Source organism: Orcinus orca, chromosome 2, assembly GCF_937001465.1.
Source record: "Orcinus orca chromosome 2, mOrcOrc1.1, whole genome shotgun sequence".
NCBI lineage: Eukaryota > Metazoa > Chordata > Mammalia > Artiodactyla > Delphinidae > Orcinus > Orcinus orca.
This window is the reverse complement of record NC_064560.1, coordinates 176,557,159-176,584,980: the sequence shown is the minus strand read 5'-3', so window position 1 is coordinate 176,584,980 and position 27,822 is coordinate 176,557,159. Positions and strand designations below refer to the sequence as shown.

General features: G+C 39.3%; 3 protein-coding genes and 1 pseudogene across 4 annotated transcripts in view; 3 read left to right on the top strand and 1 right to left on the bottom strand.

Annotated features, from left to right (window-relative positions):
* SNW1 (SNW domain containing 1) overlaps positions 1–11,874 on the top strand; it is a 35,823-nt gene extending 23,949 nt beyond the window's left edge. The window contains exons 10-14 of the mRNA XM_049705308.1: positions 4,468–4,609; positions 7,407–7,503; positions 10,483–10,600; positions 10,944–11,107; positions 11,184–11,874. Coding sequence (XP_049561265.1) covers positions 4,468–4,609; positions 7,407–7,503; positions 10,483–10,600; positions 10,944–11,107; positions 11,184–11,382 — 720 coding nt within the window. The 3' untranslated portion in view covers positions 11,383–11,874. The remainder of the gene's footprint in view (positions 1–4,467; positions 4,610–7,406; positions 7,504–10,482; positions 10,601–10,943; positions 11,108–11,183) is intronic.
* On the bottom strand, positions 11,875–23,291 carry SLIRP (SRA stem-loop interacting RNA binding protein). Of its 2 annotated transcripts, none has more exons than XM_004262290.3 (4): positions 23,139–23,291; positions 15,745–15,803; positions 12,437–12,544; positions 11,875–11,987 (listed from the first exon to the last, which is right to left on the bottom strand). In XM_004262290.3, exons 1-4 carry the CDS (start codon positions 23,233–23,235, stop codon positions 11,916–11,918), a joined length of 336 nt encoding a protein of 111 aa, XP_004262338.1. In that variant the 5' UTR covers positions 23,236–23,291; the 3' UTR covers positions 11,875–11,915. The 2 variants fall into 2 exon arrangements, with proteins under 2 accessions (XP_004262338.1, XP_033270138.1); XM_033414247.2 differs by having other exon boundaries at positions 15,745–15,821; positions 23,139–23,252.
* Positions 17,602–18,154, top strand: LOC117198295 (RAD52 motif-containing protein 1-like; annotated as a pseudogene).
* Positions 23,292–23,337: 46 nt separating the features above from the next.
* Positions 23,338–27,822, top strand: part of ALKBH1 (alkB homolog 1, histone H2A dioxygenase) — a 32,196-nt gene continuing 27,711 nt past the window's right edge. Inside the window, exons 1-2 of the mRNA XM_004286954.4 lie at positions 23,338–23,534; positions 25,787–25,895. Coding sequence (XP_004287002.3) covers positions 23,343–23,534; positions 25,787–25,895 — 301 coding nt within the window. The 5' untranslated portion in view covers positions 23,338–23,342. The remainder of the gene's footprint in view (positions 23,535–25,786; positions 25,896–27,822) is intronic.

Sequence of the window (27,822 nt, the reverse complement as noted above, 5' to 3'; positions counted from 1 at the left end):
TTACTGTGCAAAAGCTCTGAAGTTTCATTAGGTCCCATTTGTTTACTTTTGCTTTTATTTCCATAACTCTAGGAGGTGGATCAAAAAAGATCTTGCTGTGATTTATGTCAAAGAGTGTTCTTCCTATGTTTTCCTATAAGAGTTTTATAGTGTCCAGTCTTACATTTAGGTCTCTAATCCATTTTGAGTTTATTTTTGTGTATGGTTTTAGGAAGCGTTCTAATTTCATTCTTTTACATGTAGCTGTCCAGTTTTCCCAGCACCACTTATTGAAGAGACTGTCTTTTCTCCATTGTATATCCTTGCCTCCTTTGTCATAGATCAGTTGACCATAGGTGTGTGGGTTTATCTCTGGGCTTGCTATCTTGTTCCATTGATCTATGTTCCTGTTTTTGTGCCAGTACCATATTGTCTTGATTACTGTAGCTTTGTAGTATAGTCTGAAGTCAGGGAGTCTGATTCCTCCAGCTCTGTGTTTTGCCCGCAAGACTGCTTTGGGTATTCGGGGTCTTTTTTGTCTCCATACAAATTTTAAGATTTTTTGTTCTAGTTCTGTAAAAAATGCCATTGGTAATTTGATAGGGATTCCATTCAATCTGTAGATTGCTTTGGGTAGTATAGTCATTTTCACAATATTGATTCTTCCAATCCGAGAACATGGTATATCTCCATCTGTCTGTATCATCTTTAATTTCTTTCATCAGTGTCTTATAATTTTCTGCATACAGGTCTTTTGTCTCCCTAGGTAGGTTTATTGCTAGGTATTTTATTCTTTTTGTTGCAGTGGTAAATGGGAGTGTTTCCTTAATTTCTCTTTCAGATTTTTCATCATTAGTTTATAGGAATGCAAGAGATTTCTGTGCATTGATTTTGTATCCTGCAACTTTACCAAATTCACTGATTAGCTCTAGTAGTTTTCTGGTAGCATCTTTAGGATTCTCTATGTATAGTATCATGTCATCTGCAAACAGTGACAGTTTTACTTCTTCTTTTCCAATCTGTATTCCTTTTATTTCTTTTTCTTCTCTATTTGCTGTGGCTAGGACTTCCAAAACTAGGTTGAATAATAGTGGTGAGAGTGGACATCCTTGTCTTATTCCTGATCTTAGAGGAAATGCTTTCAGTTTTTCACCATTGAGAATGATGTTTGCTGTGGGTTTGTCGTATATGGCCTTTATTATGTTGATGTAGGTTCCCTCTATGCCCATTTTCTGGAGAGTTTTTATCATAAATGGGTGCTGAATTTTGTCAAAAGCTTTTTCTGCATCTATTGAAATGATCATATGGTTTTTATTCTTCAGTTTGTTAATATGGTGTATCACATTGATTGATTTGTGTATGTTGAAGAATCCTTGCATCCCAGGGATAAATCCCACTTGATCATGGTGTATGATCCTTTTAATGTGTTGTTGGATTCCGTTTGCTATTATTTTGTTGAGGAGTTTTGCATCTATATTCATCAGTGATATTGGTCTCTAATTTTCTTTTTTTGTAGTATCTTTGTGTGGTTTTGGTATCAGGGTGATAGTGGCCTCATAGAATGAGTTTGGGAGTGTTCCTTCCTCCGCCGTTTTTTGGAAGAGTTTGAGAAGGATGGGTGTTAGCTCTTCTCTAAATGTTTGATAGAATTCACCTGTGAAGCCATCTGGTCCTGGACTTTGTTGAAGATTTTTAATCACAGTTTCAATTTCATTACTTGTGATTGGTGTGTTCATATTTTCTGTTTCTTCCTGGTTCAGTCTTGGAAGCTTATACCTTTCTAAGAATTTGTCCATTTCTTCCAGGTTGTCCATTTTATTGTCATAGAGTTGCTTGTAGTAGTCTCTTAGGATGCTTTGTATTTCTGCGGTGTCTATTGTAACTTCTCCTTTTTCATTTCTAATTTTATTGATTTGAGTCCTCTCCCTCTTTTTCTTGATGAGTCTGGCTAATGGTTTATCAATTTTGTTTATCTTCTCAAAAAACCAGCTTTTAGTTTTATTGATCTTTGCTGTTGTTTTCTTTGTTTCTATTTCATTTATTTCTGCTCTGATCTTTATGATTTCTTTCCTTCTGCTAACTTTGCGTTTTGTTTGTTCTTCTTTCTCTGGTTCCTTTAGGTGTAAGGTTAGATTGTTGAGATTTTTCTTGTTTCTTGAGGTAGGTTATATAGCTATAAACTTCCCTCTTAGAACTGCTTTTGCTGCATCCCATAGGTTTTGGATCGTCATTGTCATTTGTCTCTAGGTAGTTTTTGATTTCCTCTTTGATTTCTTCAGTTATCCCCTGGTTATTTAGTAATGTATTGTTTAGCCTCCACGTGTTTGTGTTTTTTAGGATTTTTTTCCCTGTAATTCAATTCTAATCTTATAGCGTTGTGGTCAGAAAAGATGCTTGATATGATTTCAATTTTCTTAAATTTACTGAGGCTGGATTTGTGACCCAAGATGTGATCTATCCTGGAGAATGTTCCGTGCGCACTTGAGAAGAAAGCGTAATCTGCTGTTTTCAGATGGAATGTCCTATAAATATCAATTAAATCTATCTGGTCTATTTTGTCATTTAAAGCTTGTGTTTTCTTATTTATTTTCATTTTGGATGATCTGTCCATTGGTGTAAGTGAGGTGTTAAAGTCCCCGACCATTATTGTGTTACTGTCGATTTCCTCTTTTATAGCTGTTAGGAGTTGCCTTATGTATTGAGGTGCTCCTATGTTGGGTGCATATATATTTATAATTGTTATATCTTCTTCTTGGATTGATCCCTTGATCATTATGTAGTGTCCTTCCTTGTCTTTTGAACATTCTTTATTTTAAAGTCTGTTTTGTCTGATATGAGTATTGCTACTCCAGCTTTCTTTTGATTTCCATTTGCATGGAATATCTTTTCCCATCCCCTCACTTTCAATCTGTATGTGTCCCTAGGTCTGAAGTGGGTCTCTTGTAGACAGCATATATATGGGTCTTGGTTTTCTATCCGTTCAGCAAGCCTGTGTCTTTTGGTTGGCGCATTTAATCCATTTACGTTTAAGGTAATTATCGATATGTATGTTCCTATGACCATTTTCTTAATTGTTCTGGGTTTGTTTTTGTAGGTCCTTTTCTTCTCTTGTGTTTCCCACTTAGAGAAGTTCCTTTAGCATTTGTTGTAGAGCTGGTCTGGTGGTGGTGAAGTCTCTTAGCTTTCGATTGTCTGTAAAGCTTTTGATTTCTCTGTTTAATCTGAATGAGATCCTTGCTGGGTAGAGTAATCTTGGTTGTAGGTTCTTCCCTTTCATCACTTTAAGTATGATCATGCCACTCCCTTCTGGCTTGTAGAGTTTCTGCTGAGAAATCAGCTGTTAACCTTATGAGAGTTCCCTTGTATGTTATTTGCCGTTTTTCTCTTGCTGCTTTCAATAATTTTTCTTTGTCTTTAATTTTTGCTAATGTGATTATTATGTGTCTCGGTGTGTTTCTCCTTGGGTTTATCCTGTATGGGACTCTCTACGCTTCCTGGATTTGGTGGCTATTTCCTTTCCCATGTTAGGGAAGTTTTTGACTATAATCTCTTCAAATATTTTCTTGGGTCCTTTCTCTCTTCTCCTTCTGGGACCCCTATAATGCGAATGTTGTTGCATTTAACGTTGTCCCAGAGGTCTCTTAGGCTGTCTTCATTTCTGTTCATTCTTTTTTCTTTATGCTGTTCTGCAGCAGTGAATTCCACCATTCTGTCTTCCAGGTCACTTATCTGTTCTTCTTCCTCAGTTATTCTGCTATTGATTCGTTCTAGTGTAGTTTTCATTTCAGTTATTGTATTGTTCATCTCTGTTTGTTCTTTAATTCTTGTAGGTCTTTGTTAAACATTTCTTGCATCTTCTCGATCTTTGCCTCCATTCTTTTTCCGAGGTCCTGGATCATCTTCACTATCGTTATTCTGAATTCTTTTTGTGGAAGGTTGCCTATCTCCACTTCATTTAGTTGTTTTTCTGGGGTTTTATCTTGTTCCTTCATCTGGTACATTGCCCTCTGCGTTTTCATCTTGTCTATCTTTCTGTGAATGTGGTTTTTGTTCCACAGGCTGCAGGATTGTAATTCTTCTTGCATCTGCTATCTGCCCTCTAAGGCTTTATCTTGAGTTGGTCTGATTGATTTTGAGAATATAACCAGTTCCTGTTATTGATATTGAAATTTGCTTTACTGGAATCTTGTTTAATTTTATTTTTTAGGTTGTTTCTGAGGAAACATTAGTGAAACATTGACTTACAGGATTGATTGGGGTCACTATAGTTTCAACCACTAAAACATTTCTCTGAGTGAAAAAGCTAAATTTGCAATGTCCTCTAGGCAAGTAATCTTTTTGTAGACAAGAATCTTTGTTTTAATCGGCAGTAACAAATTTGAATTCTTTATAACTTCTTTCAAGCCAGAGTTTAGTCAGGGAGTTACATGACAGCTGTAATTCTTTATCCCCAGTAGTGTCTTTTTTAACATCTGACTTTACTAACAGGCTCGTGAAGCTGTGGAAATGCGTGCTCAAGTAGAGAGAAAGATGGCTCAAAAAGAAAAGGAGAAACATGAAGAGAAACTTAGAGAAATGGCCCAGAAAGCCAGGGAGAGAAGAGCTGGGATCAAAACCCATGTGGAAAAAGGTATGACATACTCATTACTAAACTGAATTTGCATTGTTAATAATATCTATCTCATTTTAGAAAATCTCTATTGTTTTTTATTGCATACAGAAGCAGTACATACATATAAATATAGATATTTCAGAAATAATTTAGAAGTGAAACAGTAATTTCTGCCTTATTAAGCTGAAGCAGTAGAAAATAAAGAATGTGTATTTAAATGTGGGCCTCTAATATGCAAGAACACCAGAAGTTATTAAAGTTCTGAGCAGTATACTTTGAAAAATCACATATTACTCAAATGATAGGCTTAGTTTTCTCTTATTTTAATTTTCTTGAAACTTAGAGAAATCTTATCTCCAACTGAATAATTCATCTCCCCCACATGGTAAACTGATCCAGAGTTTTTCTATCTTGTAGGCCTTTGATCATTAAATTTGCCAGTATTTTCTCTTTGGCTTTATCTAGTGGTCTACATTGGTATATTAATTCAGGTAGAGTGAGAAGACTAATTCTAATTCAAGAAAATTATGAGGGTAGTTTTTCTTTCATTAATAAATCCTAGACTAGTGTAATTATTCAGTTCATACTGAGCACCTACTGTGTGCAAGGCTCTCTTCTAGACACAGAGTTTTCTACTAGACAGGTAGGGGGTATAGCAGTGAGCATTTTAGTGAATGTAGATAGACCAAAAAAAGTTAGTCATATAGTATATTAGAAGGTGATAATAGCTATGGAGAAAAATAAAACAAAGAAGGAGTATAAAAGTGCCAGAAGGAGAGAGTGGTTGGAATAGGCCTCACTTCTGAGATAGTAACATTAGCACAAACACTTGAAGGAAGTAAGGAACTGAGCCATGTGGATATCTGAGGGAGGAGCATCCCAGATAGAAGGAACAGCAAGTGCAAAGGCCCTGAGTTGGGAGTGTAACTGGTGTGTTCAAGGAAAAGCAGGAGGCCAGTATGGGTGGATTAGACTGAGAAAGCTAAGCAGTAGGAGATGAGGTGTCAGAGTAGTTAGGGCAAAGTGGCCAGGTCATGTATGCCTTCTAGTCGTTGTAAGAACATAGCTTTTACTTCAAGTAACAGGGGAAGCAATTTGAAGAGTTTTGAGCAGAGTGACATGATTTTGCATATGTTAGAAGGCTATGGAATGGTCATTTGGAGAAGCAGGGAAACCGTTTGGAAAGCTATTGCAGTAATCCAGATGAGAGATAATAATGAGAGGTAGTGAAAACATGGTCAGTTACTGGAAGTATTTTGGAAGTAGAGCTGACAAAATTTGCTTATGGATTTGGTAGAGGAATGACAGAAAGGGAGTCAAGGATGACTCTAGAAGTTTTGATCTAAATATTTGAGAAGGATTGAGTTGCCATTTACTAATATTGAGAAGACTGCAGGGGGAAGAGATTTGGGAGGGAAAGATTAAGAGTTTAGTTGTGGACATGTTAAGTTTAAAATGGAGGTGTCAAGCAGACAATTTGTTATAGGAGTCTAGAGTTCAACTGTAGGGAAGTAACTAAGGTTATAAGTAGTAATCCACTTCCTTGAATCATATATATATGTCTTAATGAGGCAAGATTTAAAAAGCTACCTGTTGTAACCTAGCCTCTGAAGGTAATTCAGAGTAAAACTTCCCTGTATCTAAGTTCTCTAAACTGATTAAAAAAAAAAACAACAGAATGGTTCTTGAGAAATTAGTTAAAAATTTTAAAAATATCTTGCCAAATATTAATAAAAGCTAACGCTTATTGAGTGTTTATTATTGCAGGCACCACTCTGAGCACTTTACATATATTACCTTATATAATCCCTACAGCAACCCTATGCGGTGGTTCTGTTATTATCACTGTTTTACAGAGGAGGAGACGAAGTCTCAGAGGGGTTAAGTCATCAGCACAATTTCACATTTGCTAATCTGTTGTAGAAACAGGATTTGAATCCACACAGTCTGGCTCCAAAGCTCATGCTCTACACTGTATTCCTTCTATATCTACACTATATCCCTTCAGCCTGGAGAGGGCAGAGAAATGAAGATAGACATAAACACAATAGATACAGATCAAGGTGCAGCCAGCCCCAATGTACCATGAGCAAAAGGTTCTTTATTCGAAGTCAGTCTTTGAAAATATAAGGATAAACTTTGCATAATTCTTTTTTCTTGACATTTTATTATGAAAATTTTAAAACACATAGAAAAGTTGAAAGAATTGTACAATGAAAACCCATATCTCCACCACCTAGATTCTACAGTTAACATTTATTTAAAAACTATTAGCATTGCTAAATTTGCTTTATCACATACCTACCCAGCTCTCTCTCCATCTGTTAATCCACCATACTACTTTGATGTGTTTCATAAAGATATCAGTACACTTTATGCCTAAACACTTTAGCTGCATGCATGATTCTGGAATTCACATTCAAAAATTAAACGAATACTGTTGGATTTAAATTAATTGCAAGTAAGGTTAGAAGGGCTGAATGTGAGTACAAAGAAATTCATGGATTTTTCTGTCTAAGGTTAAAGAATATTCTCTTGTTCAAAATATTAATGGGTAATATAGTGATAAAATAATTTTCAGGGCTTCCCTGGTGGCGCAGTGGTTGAGAGTCTGCCTGCCGATGCAGGGGACACGGGTTCGTGCCCCGGTCCAGGAAGATCCCACATGCCGCGGAGCAGCTGGGCCAGTGAGCCATGGCCGCTGGGCCTGCGCGTCTGGAGCCTGTGCTCCGCAACGGGAGAGGCCACAACAGTGAGAGGCCCGCATACTGAAAAAAAATAATAATAATAATAATTTTCAACTGTGTCCACACAGAGGATGGGGAGGCACGTGAGAGGGATGAAATCCGGCATGACAGGCGAAAAGAGAGACAGCATGACCGGAATCTTTCCAGGGCAGCTCCAGATAAGAGGTAGGTACTATTTGAGATAAATACGAATTATGAAGTGGCCTCTGTGAACCTTTTAGAGAGGAGGTTTAGTGCACTAAGACCAGTTTGCTTCTCTGTCTTTCCTCTTCAGGTTGATAACTTAATAAATCAGCACTTATTGTCTTGCACTTAACTGCTTACTCTGTCTTAGCAGAAGAAGTAACTATCCATGGAAGTTATCTTTTCTTCCATTACCTTGTAGAGTCAGCTAGAATTGAGAATGATGGGGATATAGAAAAGGGAATTGAGATCATGTTTGTGAATAGAAAGTCGTGGATATGCCTGTTCTGGTCTGTTCTTTTCCTGTTTCAAATGGTGAGACAAATTTATCATGTGCCTATTCCTCTAGACAGGAAATAAGCTTCTGTACCTTTATTGAGATCCTTTCACGTGCAGAGTACTGTACCAAGTACAGTGGGGAAGAAGAGCAGGTTTTGTAAGAAGTGAAGGTCAGCCTCTTTTCATGAGCAGTTTTACTTAAAATTCAGAAAGAGCTGTCATTTGAAATTACTTAGGAAAATTGACAGAGTGCTCTTAGTAAGTACAGACTTGTATAGAACAAAGGAAATACATGTATGGAGAGTGGGAATAAAGTAGGGATTAGTGAAGTTTGTGGTTCACTGAAGGCCGAGGACTGAAATTGCTGAAACATTGAAGACATGCTGTAATACAGAGGTGGAATTCGGAGTAAGGGTTAAATGCAAATGTAAAACATTTTCTTTCCAAATAAGCAGTTTTCCATGCTCTCATCCTCCTCTGAGCTGATACAATCTATTTTTTCAAGTCATATCTACAACAGATTCCTGCTGGTGGTGTTCTTTGTTGTTTAATGGCATATTTCATCTCCCTGATGAGTGAAGTCATAGGGAAGCAGAAAATCTGAATTTAGAGTTGTGTTTAAATGTACAGTGTAGGAGAGAGGAACAAAGTATGAACGTGCACAGTTAATGACACTCTTAGTCTGAAATTCCTAAGCTGCAAAAATCAAAATGGCTCTGTGGATAAATTGAGCCCTTAAAACCAGTAATGTAACTATGAGAATTGATAACATAGAAAAGCTTTAAACTTGTGATTGTATGAAAATTAGATTGTCTATAGAAATCATTTTAAGACCTAAGTCTCCAGTAAAATAAATGATGATGGTTACTATGGTATCACTGCGATGTAGATTTCATATGTACTGAAACAGCAGGGGAATTAAGTTAATTTGAATGTCAAAAATCTTACTGAGTAATCCAGTCATTGACATGTTTACCTCAGAATTCTAATAGAATAAACATACTAAGTGTGGTTAGGTAAAAGAACTGACTCTAGCTTATTGAAAATGATTCGTGTGATACATCTAATTGGCATCTACTCCCCCTAACCCTTTATAATAGCAGATATAGACCATAGCAGTTTCATATCTCAGCATGCATTACAAGGTGATTGCTTGTATTAAAGACTTCCATATCAAGAATGATTCTTTTGAGAAAGGACAGTCTCTTCAATAAATGGTATTGGAAAAACTGGACAGCTACAGGCAAAAGAATGAAACTAGACCACTATCTTACACCATGCACAAAAATTAACTCAAAATGAATTAAGGATTTGAATGTAAAACCTTAAACCATAAAATTCCTAGAAGAAAACACAAGTAGTAATAAGCTCTTTGACATTGGTCTTAGCAATGTTTTTTGTGAATCTGACTCCAGAGGCAAAGGAAACAAAAGGAAAAATAAATGGGACTATATTAAACTAAAAACTCTGCACGGTGAAGGAAACCATCTTCAAAACGAAAAGGCAGCCTACTGAATGGGAGAAGATACTTGCAAATCATATATCCAACAAGGGATTAATATCTAAAATATATAAAGAACTCATACAACTCAACAACAGAAAAACAAACCCAATTAAATGGGCAGAGGATCTGGATAGACATTTTTGCAAAGAAGATATGCAGATGGGCAACAGGCACATGAAAAGATAATCAACATCACTAATTATTAGGGAAATGCAAATTAAAACCATACACCTGTTAGAATGGCTGTTATCAGAAAGACAAGAAATAGCAAGCATTGGAGAGGATGTGGAGAAAAGAGAACCCTCATGCACTGTTTGTGGGAATATAAATTGGTACAGTCAGTATGGAAAACACTATGGAGATTCCTTTAAAAATTAAGAATAGAACTACCATATGATCCAGCTATTCCACTTCTGGGCATTTTTCTGAAGAATACAAAAACACGAATTCACAAAAGTATATGCATCCCTGTGTTCACTGCAGCATTATTTACAATAGCCAAGATGTGGAAGCAACCTAAGTGCCCATCAACAGATGAATGGATAAAGATGATCTGGGGCATGTGTGCGTACACTAGAATACAACTCAGGCATAAAAATGAAATCCTGCCATTTGTGACAACATGGATGAACCTTGAGGGTATTATGCCAAGTGAAACAAGTCAGAGAAAGAAAAATACTGTGTGATTTCACTCATGTGAAGTCTACAAAAACAGAACAAAATGAACAAAACAAAACAAACTCATAGACACAGAAAACAGATTGGTGGTTACCAGAGGGGAAGGGGGTTGAGGGATTGGTGAAATGGCTGAAGGTCAATTGTATGGTGATGGATAGTAACTAGACGTTTGGTGATCACTTTGTGTAGGGTATACAGATGCCGAATTATGTTGTAGTCCTGAAACTTATATGTTATATACCAATTTTATCTCAAGGAAAGAAGGGTCTCTTAGCAGTTCTTTTCTGCTATCATGAAGGCTTAACTGTAAAACCCTATCTCTTATAATCATGTATCTGAAATGCCTTAAGAGCTGCCATCCTGATGATGCATTATCAAGGAATATATTCACAAGATGTGAATGTACATATTTACTCTGCTTCTGATATCGATTGTATTTAAGTGGAAATTCAACTTGTTTGTGAAGAATTTTCAGTTTGTGACATGGTATTTCAAAACAGGTCGAAACTGCAGAGAAATGAAAATCGAGATATCAGCGAAGTCATTGCTCTGGGTGTGCCCAATCCTCGGACTTCCAATGAAGTTCAGTATGACCAAAGGCTCTTCAACCAATCCAAGGTACAAAGAGTCTAGAAATAGCATATATTAGCTGTTATATGAATACCAATCCTCAGGGAAAAGGAAATTAACATACTAGTATCCTCCAATTTTAAAGACCACTACGCTAAAGCAGTCAGTTGTTAGTGAGCACCACATTTAACCTAAGAACCCAAAGCGGGTATGAACAAAAGTTAATGGACTTTGTGACTGTTCTTTAATGACCTTTTTATTTGCAGTTCAGATTACTGAAAATGTGAGCTATAAATGAGCAAGGGTTTTTACTCTTCACAAGAATGTAATCAGATTCAACTTTTAATAAATAATAACATGTACATTTTTAACATCCTCTATTTTTCCACAGGGTATGGACAGTGGTTTTGCAGGTGGAGAAGATGAAATTTACAATGTTTATGATCAAGCCTGGAGAGGTGGTAAAGATATGGCCCAGAATATTTACAGGCCCAGTAAAAATCTGGACAAGGACATGTATGGTGATGACCTAGAAGCCAGGATAAAGACTAACAGGTACCAAGGCAGACAGTTTAGTTTGTGTCTGCACCAGTGAAAACAAAGTAGTTCATGGTCGTTTCTTTTTCCTTAGATTTGTTCCCGATAAGGAGTTTTCTGGTTCAGACCGTAGACAAAGAGGCCGAGAAGGACCAGTTCAGTTTGAGGAGGATCCTTTTGGTTTGGACAAATTTTTGGAAGAAGCCAAACAGCACGGTGGCTCTAAAAGACCCTCAGATAGCAGCCGCCCCAAGGAACATGAGCATGAAGGCAAGAAGAGGAGAAAGGAGTAGATACTTTCTTCAGAGTGAATGAACTATTATTCATAACCCTAATGATGAAAGTCATATAGGGGAACACTTTGTAAATGGCCAGGATGAAAACAAAATCTGGGTGTCAGAGCCCAGCACTACTTTTTATTATAGGAGAAAGGGGGGGATGGAAAAATTCTACTTTGAATTATTTAGTTTTTTTTAAAGAGTGGGTTGTGTTTGTGCTTTCTCCCACCTTTTGGCATTTACAGAACATACTGCCCCACACATGAAATTAAGGCCACTTCCCTTTCGAGTGACATTAGTACTTTGGGGTTAATATTTTGTCTAAGAATGACTGCTTACAAATAAAGTTAGCCCAACCACAGTGCGTAGAAAGAAGGATGTTCACATATTGGAAGTGTCCTGCCAAATGATGTTGGCCCCTGTTGTGCTCTGTTTTAATTTGGAGTGGGGAAGGTAAGCTCTTGCTTGGTGCAACTATCTGTTTCCAATAAAAACATTTAGACAGAATTTCCAGTTTTGTTTACTTTATTTAATAGGCAGTGATGTTCTCAAAAATCTCTCTCTTCATCAGATGTTTGGTCCCCTTGCAAAGCTTTGGGTTTTTGAGCTTGAACATGGAGCTGGGAAAAAAAAGCAATCACATAATAAGCACTCTAAGGAAAGGCAATGTCTGCAAAAACATTAAAACTGAAAACTGTTGTTTTATTAGGGAGTCAGCATCAGGAAGTCAAAGGATGTTATTTGTTCCTTGTACTTAAGACTCTCTGAACTTCAATTAAAAATTGTAAATCAGTCTGGCCCAAGGTCACATAGTAAGTGGAAAAGCCAGGATTTCAACCAGGGTCTCCCTGCTGTTTCCACCGTTCTGTGTTGCATATACCTTGCTAACCATTAAAGTGTCTTCTTGTACTTCCCTTTCCAGACCTTTTAGAACTGGGCACTCTCCCACCACCACCATTCTTTAACAAACATTAAATTACACATCTTCCAAAGTCCCTGTCATTTCACACTTCTGACCTATTTAACTGATATACAGAAAGCTCATGACATGATACAGAAAAATACTTACCTTTACTCCATCAATAACGTGATTTTCCTGTTGTAGTGCATTGTGAAGTTCTTCTTCTGAAGAAAATTGAACCCAACCCATACCTCTGTGAAAGCCAGTCTCTTTGTCCTAAAAATTCAAAATTTAGGCAGAGATTAATAATCATGAACTTGAGAAAGTTTCCAGGAGTTCCAAATCAAACTACCAACTTTTTCATCTGCCAAAATGGAGTAAAACACATTTTAATAAATATAAAAAACCCTGCTTTAATACAAATACTCTCCTATTTACCCAAAGCTTAATCTCTTAATCATAACACTCTCTCTGCTTCTCTACCGCCACTGGAGAAATAAAATATGAGTAAAGAGCTTTCTGTGTCATTCTAGATATAAACCATTAACAGCAACAGTCAAGCGAAATTTTGATCACATAAAGAAGTACTCTTCCTGTTTCTAACTTCTTCACTTCTAGAAACTAGAAAATTAACCCTTAAGACCTAGGTGCATTTCTAGTAATTTCTGAGATTAACTACCCTCATCACAACTACCATCATTATCATCACATGCTCCTAATGAAAAAGGAAAAAAAAGTTACCCTTATTTACCTAGTTCTAGACTTCTGGTTAATTTAAGCAGTTCTGCTACTTCCCTTTGTGCAAAAGACAGAGTGCTTATCATTCAACCTATACATCAGATTCTATATGTCTTATACATCAGAGATTCTAGTGTGCTTAGACGTACCCGGCCCAGCACTCCAGCCCTTCTATGTAAAAAAGGACAAGATGTCTATTCACTCAATGTACATCATCAGTCTTGTTACAAAGTTATGTTGTGCTCTGCCCCCAAAAACACATTCTTGGAAATTGCCCCCATATACCTGGAAGGTAAGTTTATAAGTATTAACCTAGAACACAGGAAAAGTTTCTGTTAATGACCCAGTGATTCACTCCTTACCTCAGATAGGACGATTTCTAAAGCACTCTACTCCAGGTGGCCATTTCCATTTGTAAAGGCATTAACATTTTTGTGCTAAAATTTAGATACTATGTATCTAAAATTGGAACCTGCATTTCTAACTTGAGTACAATGAACTTGTTACTAGAAACTAATTTTCTTCCTGTTACACATTACTTAATTTTCCCAAGAATCAAAACCTCATGTTTAAATCTAAAATCTGTTAACTCTGGCTCCTAAATTCTTTTAAGAGGGAAATGGCAACCAAGAAAAATGTTACCTTTTGGAGAAACTTTATTTTTTAATATTTTTATTTATTTTTTGGCCGCGTGGCATGCGGGATCTTGGTTCCCCAACTAGGGATCGAACCCTTTGCCCCCTGCAGTAGAAGCACGGAGTCCTAACCACTGGACTGCCAGGGAATTCCCAAGAAACATTTTTTTTAATGCTCTTCAAAAAATACAAAGTTCATCACTTTTTTGGGGGGAGAGGGTACACGGACCTCTCACTGTTGTGACCTCTCCCGTTGCGGAGCACAGGCTCCAGACGCACAGGCTCAGCGGCCATGGCTCAAGGGCCCAGCCGCTCCGCGGCATGTGGGATCTTCCTGGACTGGGGCACAAACCCGTGTCCCCTGCATTGGCAGGTGGACTCTCAACCACTGCGCCACCAGAGAAGCCCAATTTCATACACTTTTAAAACTATTTTTTATGCTTATAGATTTTCATGTCTGTAATACGCATGCTCATTTTTTTAATCAACTATAAATCCCATTGTATCAATGAATTAGTATCTATTTAACCAACCCCACTGATGAACACTTAGATTTTCCAATTATGATATTATTAAACAATGCTGTTTTGAACATTCTTGACCTCACATTTCTGTAGAATAAATTCCTAGAAATGGAACTGCTAGATCAAAGGCAAATTCTTACTGTTAATAGATTTTGCCAAATTACCCTTCAGTAAAGGTATCAGTTAACTTTTCAACAATTTCAGTACCAGTTTCCCTACACCTTTACTAGCACTGGATATGCGTAATCTGTTAGATCTTTGTAAGGCAAGTAACGTTTAACCAAGCGTTAAGAATCTAAGTTGATACTTTACCACAGCCTTTTCAGTGCCATGAGGAAAAAAGCAGTTTTAGTGAAGCATGTGTAAATCTGTGTATTCACATCACACACCCCAAAAAACAGTAATCTAGAGTCCACAGAAAAAGACAGCCCAGGATAAAGTAGAACAAATCTATAGATTGATTTTTTTAAGACTTTTTTTGGAATTAAAGGACTCCATTACTTTTTTTTAACTTATTTACTTATTTATGCCATACCCCGAGGCTTGTGGGATCTTAGTTCCCCCACCAGGGATTGAACCCACGCCCTCCACAGTGAGAGCACAGAGTCCTTACCACTGGACCGCCAGGGAATTCCCTATAGATTGATTTCTAAACCCTCATGAGGAGGCAAAGAAAATGTAACAAATAGAAACACACACAAAAAGCACTCAACTCAATGAGGATAAAGGTTAAAATATTCTCCACCAGTTAGTTTTATGATAAAATTATCCTCTACTCTCTGAAGTCCTTATTACAACACTGTAATAGACAAAATTCCAAAACAGCCCCAAGATCTCCATGTGTCCCACCATGTTGACCCTGTATAATCTCTCCCCTTGAATGTGGGCAAGGCCTATGACACGCTTCTAACCATAAGAATATAGCAAAAGTGATGGGATATTGCTCCCTTGATCAGGTTATACAGCAAGGATGATGGCATGTCACTCCAAAGACTACATTATAAAACTATCTTACCAGACCAGAGAAACTCCCTTGCTGACTTTGAAGCAAGCTGCCACATGGGAGAGAAGCTGGCTAACAAGGAACTGCAGGCAGTTCCTAAGAGCTGAGAGCAGCCTCCAGCTGAAAGCCAGGAAGATAGCAGACACCCCACTCCTACAGCTGAAAGACTGATTCTACCAACAACCTAAGGGAGCTTGGAAATCAATCGTTCCCAGTTGAGCCTCTGATGAGACTGCAGCTCCAGCTGACACCTGGATCGCAGCTACGTGAAACTCTGAATAGAGGACCCAGCAAAGCTATGCCTGGACTCCTGATCTGTACAAACCGTGAGATAATGTATGTGTGTTGTTTTGAGCCATTAAGTTTGTCATAATTTTATGCAACAATAAAAAACTAACACAAATACCTCAAATACCTAGGATAAGGTTTATTTTTTTAAAGCAGTATCACCCATAATTTAATCAACAAAGACTGAACAGCTTCACTTCATTACAAATTCTATAAATTGATGCTTTCACACAAAAAAATCAAGAATTAGAGGATAACATTATTATTTTTAAAAAAGATAATACTCACAAAAGGAACAGTGCACTTCCGTACATGGCCAAATTGTGAAAAGTGTTCTCTCAGTTCACCTGTATAAGAAGAGAAAACTATTAAGAGTTGTTAATTTTGTATCCTCCATCCTAGATTGATATAGAAACCAAAAGGGCTCCTAGAGCTCCCAAACTTCTTGTGAACAGGAGTTACTTTGTATTCCCTTGAAGCCTTAAGATCTAGGAAATAGCTATGGTATTGATTATAAAATTGTAATGTACTAGATTTGGGAAGGTGATGAGGTGGGAACATGGACAGATAATTTGCTGAGTTGACTGTAATCTTCATCCCCAGCAGATACTGAGTGTCTTCACCACACCAGGTACTGTGCTAAACGCATGGATTATAATCCCTCAGAAGATTACACAGAAGACAGAAAAACAATTACAGTACAGCATGTTGTTAGCTATATTAGAGATTTCCAAATAAAATCTCAATTTACTTGCCTTTCATTATTTACAGTTTACATTGGGTTATATCATTGTTACTCTTAAGTTTGTTGAGTCGACCCTACCTATCCTTCCTGCCTTACTTCCCATTGCATGCCCATAGTTACTTTCTAGTACAACAAATGAAAATCTGTGTATCTGTCCTGTGGATTCCTGTCTTTGCCTGCTGTTCTTTCCCTTTAACATGTAGTAATCCAATCTCCTTTTGCCTAAATTGTATCTATCCTTCAAGACCCAGGCCAAAAACATTCACAGATTTTAGTGGGCTCCTACTGCAAAACAAGACAACATACTAACCCTGTGAGGCCTCAAAGATGAATAGTGGATTATTTCAAAGATCAAAAACTACATGATCGGCGTGCCCGCGTCCAGGAAGTGTGGGGTGACGCTGTAAACGCTGGGGTGAGAGACTAATGTGTGGAAACTCTGCACCCCGCACCTGCTGCAGTAGCTGTGCAGGGCTGGGTGGGTGCGGGATCCGTACGTCATGATACTCTCGGCGCCCAGGAAGAGCGTGAAGCGTGAGACTGGGACGAGGAAGTGTGGGTGCTACTTTTCCTGCACAGCCTGCAGCTGCAAACCAGAACTCACAGGTTTGCAGGGGCGCAGGCTCAAATTTAACCGTGCAGCAGTGGCTCACCCCCAGTGTAGTTCACCAGGCCTGGGGACTCGAAGGTGTCCAACAAACTTGGCCGTATGCATGCAGCTGAGGCCTCACAGCTTCCCTAATGTCTCCAGCACTCTGGCTGCGCGGCCAGGTGTATCTCATTGAAGGGGACACGGAGGGCGCCGGCAGCTTCGGGGCTTGCTGCACACCTTTGGAGCCCGCCTCCCCCAGAGCGTCTGCTGAATCCTTACCAGATCCCACCTGGCCGCCGCTGGCCTCCTCCCCGCCGCGTGGCTGCCCACCCGGACTTGGATAAATGGGTACCGCGTGTCCCTGACCGGATGGCTGCGCAGATGGCGGCAGGATCCCCGGTCTCCTTTTGGCCCCGAAGCTGAACGTTCGCGCTCCTCCTCACTCTGCCCAAAGGGCCCGCAGCCTTCAAGTATGTGCCCACCGCCCTTGGTTTCCCAGTAAGTTACTGAGCAGCCTCACTGCATCAGCCCGACTGACCACTTGTACTGTGAAGAGACCCTTCCCTGGCCCTGTGAAACAGCCTTTATTGGCCTGCGACGCTGGCTGAGCCCATCAGCTGCTCCTTCTCCTAACTACTGTTGTCTGTTGTTGACGCAAACCAGCAGCCTAACCTTAAAATACTGAAACACTGAAAATACTGCTGACCTTTTAGCTAGCAGGCAGCAGCAGGCAGAAGAGTTCAAAATAAGCATTGTTGAGGCGCAGTCCGCTTGCGCCCCGAGCCGCACACGCGCGGTGACGGTAAAAATGGTGGAGTTGGTACCTTTTGCGGTTCCCATCGCGGGTGACAAAACCTTGCTGGTGTGCTGAGCTCTGGACCCACGGCCGAGGCCTTGTAATCTTCTCCCAGTTTGGCCTTCTGTATTCGGTCCGAGTCTTCCCAAACGCAGCAGTGGCCGGTCCTGGGTTCTATGCCATCATCAAGTTTTATTCAGCAACGGATGCCCACAGAGCCCAAAAGCCATGCGTCCAGAAGCAGCTTTTTCAGACATCTCCAGTGAAGGTTCGTCTCGGCACCAGACATAAGGCGGTTCAACATAATACGCCTGCCCTAAACAGCTCCAGATGCCAAGAATTGGCAAATTACTACTTTGGTTTCAATGGGTGGTCAAAAAGGACCATCAAGAGGTGGTGTTGCCCTCCCACGAGTGCAGGAGTCCCGAAGTTGGCATGGCTGAGGAACCTTTGGATAACTTGCAGGAAGGGTCATTATCATTCCTTATGAAAAGGAAGGTAACCCAGAAGGTTGCTATTCAGAAGGCTATGAGAGATGCATTCCAGAAACTGCTGATTGTGGTTTTAGAAAGTGGTAAAATAGCTGTGGCATATAGACCGTGTGAAGAGGTCACAGATGCTAGAACCGAAGAGGAACTACAGGATTTAATTCAAGTATGTGGAGATAAAAACTCAAGGGGTACACAGCCAGTGTAGCCATAATTCAAAACAACCAGCAGGATTTGGAAGACTTTGGCATGTCTACTCAGCTCTGTCATCCTTCGGAAAAGGTGAAACTCTGAAACTGCTTTGGAGGCAGGGAATTTCTAGGACTTTTCCAAGTCCCGAGCCTTGTCTCTGGCCCCTTATTTGAAGTTTGGAGAGCAGGATTGAGGGCCATCAGTGTACGTCTACAGTTGCGGACACAGGAGAAGACACAGGCCTTTTAGAACTCCCCTCTAATAGAATTGCAGGGATTTGGGAAGAAAGTAACTATGGCCTTAAGTGTGATTATGCTACAGTGTTTAAAAACTATTCATGCCTTTCAGGTAAGGTATATTACCCAGATCTCAGCATCTCATATATACCTTGTGTTAAATATTTTGCCGAAGAACCTTTCTGTAAACCAATTATACGGATGCCTCAAATTAGGGATTAAGTTGTCAACGTAATTTCTAAAAGAAAACATTAATGTACTGCATATAGGATTTTTATTAAAAAGGAGCAAAAAATGTGTTTCATGTCATTGAGAGCTTAATTTGGGGCTAGATTTCTGATTATTTAACTCACCCCAGTGTTGCAAAGTTTGTTTCGAAGGGAAGAAAGTAGAGAAAGAAAAGGTGGTTATGTTCTGAAAAATGTAAAAATTTTGAAAGTTTTTCCTGTACAATATAATTATTTTAATTCAATTTAAATCAGTCAAGGAAACTTCAGACGTATCCATGTTTGGGCTTTAAGAAGTTTAGCTTCCTGTGAAATGCGAGAGGAAAGGATTCCGTATTGATACCAAAGATTTCGGAAACCTGATTATAACAACAGATCCTTTCCTAAATGAGGCCAATTTTGGAATCAGTTCCATTTAGAAACCATTATGTGCCAAGCACTGGAAATAAGATGAAGCTCCTTGTCTCTTGGAGTTTAGGTGTTAAAGGTGTACCATACAATTAAAAAGGACTAAAATTAAATAGATTATGAAAAGGACTGTGAAGAAAGTAAATAGGGTGCTAGTTACAGTATTTCAAGAAAATTGCTTAACATGCTGACTTTAACATTCTAAGTGTCTTCTCCATGTGTGCACACAGGGTAGACCTCTGAAAAGTGACACTGTAGTTTTTTCTAGATTAATGGCTCTGTTGAGACAAGGTGGGATGTGGGAAGTTTGCCCATGCTAATTTAACGGCCATTCACTTGGTTTTAGACTCTCTTTCCCAGAATGAATTGCTCACCTGCCCCAAACCCCTTCTACAGAAGTTCTGGAGTCATCACTGATTCAGTGGTAACCCCTAATAACAGAGTGGTGAATTAATAATGAGACGTGAATACTGAGAGTTTGGAGGAAATGGCAACATTTTATTTTATTGTTTTTTATTTTTTTAACATCTTTGTTGGAATATATTTGCTTTACAATGGTGTGTTAGTTTCTGTTTTGTAACAAAGTAAATCAGTTATACATATAAAAAAAATAAGCATTGTTCACCTAGCAGAGTCAAACTGAGGCACACACAGACCTTCAGGGATGTGAGTGTGTAGTGTGTGAGTAGCTGTGCTAAAGTTGGGAGTAGTAAAGGTGATGACCCACAATACTATGTTAAAACACACCAGTGGATCCATAGAGAAACTGGATGTTAACCTCAATATAGGACAAAAAGTCACTTATTTAAATTTGTTCTCTAAGAACAGGAAGTAAAAGAAGAAACAATACATTAATTTGTCCATCTCTACCAAGAACAAATTAACAGCTCTGGGAAGCATAGATAGGAAGCTGAACCTGGAGATTGATGTGATCATTGGGCATGGCCAGAGGAGAGACCCCACAAAATGAACATAGATCCTCTTCCCTGAGGTGTAACAGTTAAACAGTGAGGAGTTTTCAAAAAATTGCTTCCTGAATTAGGTAGTGACATCTACACATATTGGCTGCAAGCAGAGATGTACAAATCTACCCACAATCTAAATTCAGTCATTCTTAACATTTTGTCATATACACATATCTATATGCATGCATATATATGTAGTTTTTCAAAAACATTTTAAGTAAGATACACACATCAGTGCCATTACGTCTCTCAATACTTCAGCACTCCTGTCCTAGGAATAAAGACATAATTTATAGCCACAATATCATTATCACACAAGTCAATGATAATTTCCTAATTTTATCTAACTCCCAGTGTAATAGGGAAGAACTTTTGTATTCTATGACAAGTTAATCTCTAAAGGGATGTTGCCTATAAAGCTTAAATTATACATAATGGGGCTTCCCTGGTAGCCCAGTGGTTGAGAATCTGCCTGCTAATGCAGGGGACACAGGTTCGAGCCCTGGTCTGGGAGGATCCCACATGCCGCGGAGCAACTAGGCCCGTGAGCCACAACTACTGAGCCTGTGCTCCGCAACAAGAGAGGCTGCGATAGTGAGAGGCCCACGCACCGCTATGAAGAGTGGCCCCCACTTGCCACAACTAGAGATAGCTCTCGCATAGAAACAAAGACCCAACACAGCAAAATAATTAATTAATCAATTAATTAACTCCTACCCCAACATCTTCTTTAAAAAAAAAAAATTATACATAATGGCCCATCTCTGGGAACCCTGCCTCCCTGGTAATGAGTGCTAAGCTAAAATACCTTTGTTTAGCTCATAGGAAATGTCCGGACCAGGCCCACCTGTGAATGGCTGTTCCAAAGAAGAAATTAACACATCCCCTCTGGAGTCTGGCTGGAACCAGGGGTTTACCCGCTTCCCTTTCAGCATAAAAGAAGCCTGAATTTTAACTCAGGGAAGGTGTTTCTTTGGAACACTAGTCCACCGTCTTCTTGGTCTGCTGGCTTTCCGAATAAAGCTGCTATTCTTTGCCCCACCCAACAACTCATCTCTCAATTTACTGGCCTGTCGTGCAGTGAGTAGCACAAGCTTGGACTTGGTAACACCAGTATATATTTTAAACTTCCAAATTGTTTCCTAAATGTGTTTTTAAAATTTCCCCCCTCAACACAGGATCTATTAAAAATCACACATTAAATTTGAAAAAAACAAAAAACTACATGATCACTTTCTCTTCTGTACTACAGTGCTTGTACTTTCACTGATTTACATTTCATGTTACCTGTTTCACCACCCTAGTTCATTTAAACCTCACTGGTTCAAAAACTGCCTATATTTGTTGTTTGTAAGTCTCCTCACCCCCACCACTATACCATAAGCTTGCCAAGTGTTTAGTCCACTATGTCCACAGTGATTGGTACACAACAGGGCAATATTTGCTGAATGAATAAATAAATGTCCAGTAATCCTTCAACCAGCCACAGGGGCTAAATTTCTGTAGTGCTCTAATAGTTGATCAAACCAGTTGGCAAGATCAGGCTCTCACACAGAACATATTACTGGAGGATAAACAAAATAGTTTTAAACCAGGTATTAAAAGTTCTAGAAAACATTCACTTCCAAAACAAACTAGCTCTAGAAAGTAACCCTTTTCCCAAATTACCTACAACTGTTATGAAAAAACAGCTGCAAACACCAAGAACAATGCCTACCACATAACAGATACTCCTTAAACATCTGCTGAATGAATGAACTGAGAGAGACTGTAGTCAAGGTCGTATTTTATACACTCTTTAAGGATCTTGAGCAAGTCCATTATGGTCTGGAAACGTATCTGCAAGATGCTTGCAGAAACCCCTCGGCCTTTCCAGTTTCACAGGGCCTAAAGCAAGACATTCTGCTGGGTGTGGTCTGAGAAGGTGGGGCACAAACTGATCTATTTCCCATTCTACTACCCACACTCATTCCATTCCTTGTTTAAGGGAGCTGACCTGATACATGAATGTCTGCAAAAGTGACCATGGATTTTTAAAGTTTTGTAAGCATATGTAAAAACCTTAACTCAAAACTGCAGCTGACAAAAATCAACGTTGGTGAGAGATTTCAGTACTGATTACTCCCAGCCCTCTATCTCCAGCCTAGGCCTCTCCCATGAGCTTCAATTTTTGTAATCATGAAAACAACTATCATTTATTGAGTACTTACTCTGTATTGAGCACAAGTCTAAGCAGTTTACATATAAATTCATTTAATCCAATCAACAATCCTAGGAGGAAGTTATTATTGACTCCATTTTGTAGATGATGAAACTGAGGCACGGTAGTGAGCCCTTTTCCCCAGTTACTTCCGTTAGTCAGGTTACACAACTACCAAATGGCCAAGCTGGAACTCTAACCCAAGGAGTACGGCTTCAGAGTGCATTTCTCCATCGATACACACCGTCCTCTGTCCAACTAACGGAGACCTCACAGGTTTTTCAAACCAAATACATTTAAACTTTACTCCTCATCTTCTTTCGATCTGCTTCTCCTACATTCTAACCACGAAATTCACCAACGCTAAAAACCTGTAAGTCATTCCACCCTTTCCCCCATCCGTACTCTTCCCCCATTCAAGCCATCTGTCGATTTTGTTTGGTTAACATAAGTGAATCTGACCCTTCCTTCTATCACTACCCTGAAATCCTCACTTTTGAACTAAATCACTGAAACTACTTTTGCCACTTTGAATCCATCCTCCACCCTGCCGTCAAAATAACCCCTTCTAAATCGTTAGTCTTAAATTTCCAAGTAACTAAACCTTTAAACTCCGAAAGGCTAGAGACCGTGAATACGTGCCCCAAAACCTCAAGGGGCATCCCTACACGGCTAATTGCAAACAAAATTTCTTTCTACTCAGTGGCTTGCTCAGAAGCATACTCAGCCGCCTTAATCCAACCGCCACGCTGATTTAAGTGCTCCGCAGAAAGCAAGGTTTTTCAGGATTGCTTGGACCTAAAACTTCCGCCCTTACTACATCTGCAACTCACTCGAGGCCGCGGTCCATGGAATTTTTCTGACAAACGCAACCGGCCGGCGGATATTCGTACGCAGTGCGACCGCTCTCCTCGCTGCCGAAGCCGCCATCTTCAGAATGAGAGACCTCCAGTGACCTGAGGTCACGACCCCGGAAGAACTTGACTGATCCGGAGCACGGAAATCAGCTTCCGGGTCAAAGGAGGCCGGGCAGCGAGATGGGGGAGATGGGGAAGATGGCGGCGGCCGTGGGCTCTGTGGCGACGCTGGCGGCGGAGCCTGGGGAGGACGCCTTTCGGAAGCTTTTCCGCTTCTACCGGCAGAGCCGCCCCGGGACCGTAGACCTGGGAGGGGTCATCGACTTCTCGGTAGCCCACGCAGCCCGCGGCACGGGGCCTGGTGCCCACAAGGTACGGAGAGAGGAGCGGCGCGCACCTCCCCGTCGCCCCGCCTCGCTTCTTGGAGAGGTTTCAGTGTTCTCCTATCCTCTTTTCGCTTCCAGACTGATGGTTATTGAGCGATCCCCGCCTTCCATGGGTGCACAGTTGAACTGCCCAGAAAGTATCACACTTTGGCGATGAAGGGCTCTATTGACCATTTTTCCACGCAGCTATTCCTGGCTGCGGCCTCGGTCAAAAAATGCTTGGGAATTGGTGTTTATTACTTACATTAACTGTCCATTTGAATTTGCACCTAGATTTGTGTGAAAACCCGTAAACCGTGTTCGCAGACGTTACGGTAGCGTTCTACAGCTTGAAACCAGTTACCCGAGTCTTCCTAGAAGCCGTTGTCCATAAAAGGGCCTGTCTTCTCTGGGACTTTTAGAAAGAGGGCATTGAAAGATTCTGAGATAATCCCTCCAGGTTGAAAGTAAAGGGCAACTGAATCCAAGCACTATACATTATTTCTACCTTATTTCTGCATTATTCCTCATGGAAATTGAAGAAAACATGGGGAGAGGGGGAGGGGACGCAGGGAGAATCACAACTATAACGTATGTTTCTTTTCAATCGCTTTAACACTGAAGATAGATCCCTAATTTGCCATTGGTGTTGTCCACAGATGGCTGGATGAGGCATTCTTTTCAAGCTTAGTAATAGATCTCAATAAAATTGGAATGCTATAGTAACATCGTATTTGTCTAGAACTCAGCTTCTTAGAAACTTCATTTGTTAGCAGAGATGGTCTTAGAGTTGTCAAAATAACATAGAGAAAGTCCAGGAATAGTGTACTTGGCTCATGGAAGAACCCCTCAGACTTTCATTCAACTCCTTTTGCCCATATTTTACCGTAATACTTAAATAATTGTAAAATGTAAGCCACCTGAGAAGGGGACATTGTATCTGGCACAGTACCTAAAACAGTAAGTACACAGTAAATGCACTATCTATTGAGTACATAAAAACATGGGTAGTATTTCATTCTCCAGCTCAAAACAGATTGAAAGTAGCAAATTAGAGAAGAAGAAAGTTGCTATTAATAGGACATCAGATGAGAGCGGAGGAGAAAGTGATGGCTAACAGTCTGACAAGGGAGGAAGCAGACAAACTTTAAAAGGCTGAGAGGTTTGATTCAGCTTAGAATATGATAGATTAGGTCCACAGACTTCTTTCCAGTTTGAGGGTGTTGCTGAATTGCAGTGCAGTATTAAGTATGATCTATTTAAGAAATCATTATGAAATGTTTGAAATAAAAACATTCTGTTCTCTGGGTACTTGAGAGAGTTAGGTGGTCAGGACTCCCAGAGAGTTTCAGATAGCCATTCCATTATAGAGACGGGATATACAGCAGCCGCTTGTTGGTAGTTTGTCTGGAAATCTACACTCTTCGCAAAGTTAATAGATTAAGAGATCATCATATCTTTTGGGGAGAGAACATTGGAGGTATTCTAAGGCAAGCCAGACCCTAAGTTTATTATTAATGTAAGAATAGTTTGGTTTTTTTTAAATATCCTTAGTTACTTTAGTGACTGAATATTGGATTTCTCAACTAGTTTAATGAGCCATCCATAAGATACTCTTAAATGCAAAGAAACCTTCATAGGCCCCTTAAAAGCTTAATTTTTAAGTAACTAACAAAGACAAAAAGTTACAAGTTTCATTTTGAAGCTCCATCTAAGAGAGCAAATATTGTACTTCTAGCAAACAGGATTCCCAATGTTTTATTGAACCATTTTTTCTGAGTGGTTTGAGCACTCACCCTCCCCAGCCTGGTGTTCCTCATAGCTCTGTTTAAGCACCATCTGTGTACAAGTTCCTCAGGAGCATTACTGTTAGCCCTAACGGAAGTAAATAGCATTGTGACTTAGAGTATTCCATATACCAAACACCTTTCATAATTGAGTCCTATAAGAAATCACAAAGGTGTGGTATCATAGGAAAAGATAGTCTTAAAGGCCAAAGTCAGTCTGCTGCTCATCACTACTTCAATTTTGTATAGCTCTGTTGTGTTTATTAGTACATAGCTGAGGAAACTGAGGTTCTAAGAAGTTAAGTGACTTATCTGAGTCATGCATTAAGTAACTGATAGAGCTAAGTTTAGTACCCCAAACTTAGGACTCCTAACTGCCCCATATCACAGATGCCTTTAGAGGTTTCAGATTCTCACAGTTAATCTGTAAAATAGCTCTAACCCACTGACTTCTCTTTCCTTCCTCTGCCAGGTGGTCAAATCTCACCTAAATGTGTCCTCAGTCAGTGACCATGATGCATACAGAGCTGGACTTCAGCCCGTAAGCAAGTGGAGAGCCTACGGTCTCCAAGGCTATCCTGGTGAGTGCACTTGAGCTCAGAAGGCAAAATCAATCATTTGTCTAATTTTGGAGGAGGAGTTATAATCAAGTAAATAGACAAAGAAGAAAACTAAACACACAAATGTTCCACTCCCAAACCCCTCCTGAATTCTGCCATGTCTAAGATTTCCATTTATTTGGCATTCCCAAAGGATAGAACAGGAGTCAGTAATGCCTGCCTTATAGTGCAGAAAGTGACAAACCAGGTACGAATCAAAAATTAGGGCACTGACTCTGGGCTCCTTGCTGCGGCTCTGAACATCTACTCTGGCAAAAGAAGCACTTTGAATTGATAGAGTAACTCATAATGTTCATTCAAGTCGCATAATACCTACATTCACGAATGGCATAACAACTTAAAAATTGTTGCTATCATCAAGGCTGAATTTTTGAAAAGAGAATTAAAGTTAATGAGATCAAAAGTCCTAAAAGACTATAAATAATCTAGAATTTTGAATTTTAGTGATATCAGGTAGTTCATTTTACAGGCAGAGAAATTAATGATGAAGAGTGGGTAATGTTATTAACCTTTTTTCTAGGCTTATGGGACCATTGTGTTGATAGATTAATTATCATGAAGGATTTAGAAAATTTGTAAATGCCTTATTTGGCCGAACGGTTTTATATTTGCATCCTGTTTCTAGAAGACATAAAGTTAACATTGCACTTGTGATTTCAAATATGGGTTAAAAGCAAGAAAAATTCCTTTAAAAAAAATTAATTTTCGTTGTACCAAGGGCCAGGTCTGTGTTACAGTTATTAGTACATTATCAGCACTGAAGTATATGTTGATAACATTGGAAAGGGTAACAGCTTTAAAACTTTTATAAAAGGCCTTGTGCACTTTAGTTCTATATTAAAGAACTAAAGACCAGTTTTGTGTCTGAAGTCACAAAGAAAACAGTTGAATGGTGGCTTTTATATATGAAAGCATTGCTCTTCATGAGTTTGAGTAAATGAGGAGCATACATCACCAGTAGTGTTTTGTGCACCTTTTGTTCTTGAATGCTGCTCTTTACCTTTCAGGCCTTGCTCCTGTTTTCACGGCCATGTTTCTGTTGTTGTGCCTTCTTCCCTTAACAGATTGTTCAGACTACAAAGTTATCAATCCCACTTCGGTTTTCTGTTGTCCAGATTGGAGTATACCTCATTTTATTGTGCTTCACAGATACTGTTTTTTGTTTGTTTGTTTTTCTTTTTTACAAACTGAAGGTTTTTGGCAACGCTGCATTAAGCAAGTCTGTCAGTGCCATTTTTCCAACAGCATTTGCTCACTTTGTGTCTCTGTCACATTTTGATAATTCTCATAATATTTCAAACCCTCCACCAGCAAAAAAAGTTACAACTCATTAAAGGCTCAGATGATGGTTAGCATTTTTCAGCATTATTTTATATAATTAAAATAAATTAATTAAAATTTTTAATTAAAGTGTGTTCATTGTTTTTTTAGACATAATGCTATTGCACAGTTAATAGAGTACAGTAGAGCATAAGTATAAGTTTTATATGCACTGGGAAACAAAAAATTCATGTGACTTGCAATATTTGCTTTATTGCCGTGGTCTAGAACCAAAGTCGTAGTATCTCTGAGGTATGATTGTGCTTGCTATTTGAGGTTTCCTAGGACTTCACACTTAAGCCACATCATTTGAGTTGGTACCTCATTGTGTTGTTTCCTGCCATTGTAAGCTGCATTTAATTGAAGTACAATGTCCAGAACATGGGAAAGGAGTCTCCTCTTACTCTGACTTGATCAGAAGGATTATGTTTACTTCCGGATCCTGCTTATTCTGAAGGAATCTGAGTATATCACAAGCTGTCCTTACAAGAGTGAGCAGGAAGGTGATGGGTCTGAAGACCAGAAGCTGAGCCTGAGGAAGAGTAGACCTGAGTGGGAACATGACAGC

Coding starts and splice junctions, on each gene's coding strand:
- SLIRP (XM_033414247.2), bottom strand. CDS start 23,235: ATGGCGGCTTCGGCAGCGAGGAGAGCGGTCGCACTGCGTACGAATATC. Junction 15,822..23,138: donor TCCATGGACCGCGGCCTCGA/GTGAGTTGCAGA, acceptor AACTCTTAATAG/TTTTCTCTTCTTATACAGGT. Junction 11,988..12,436: donor ACGTTATTGATGGAGTAAAG/GTAAGTATTTTT, acceptor TTTTTTTCCCAG/CTCCATGTTCAAGCTCAAAA.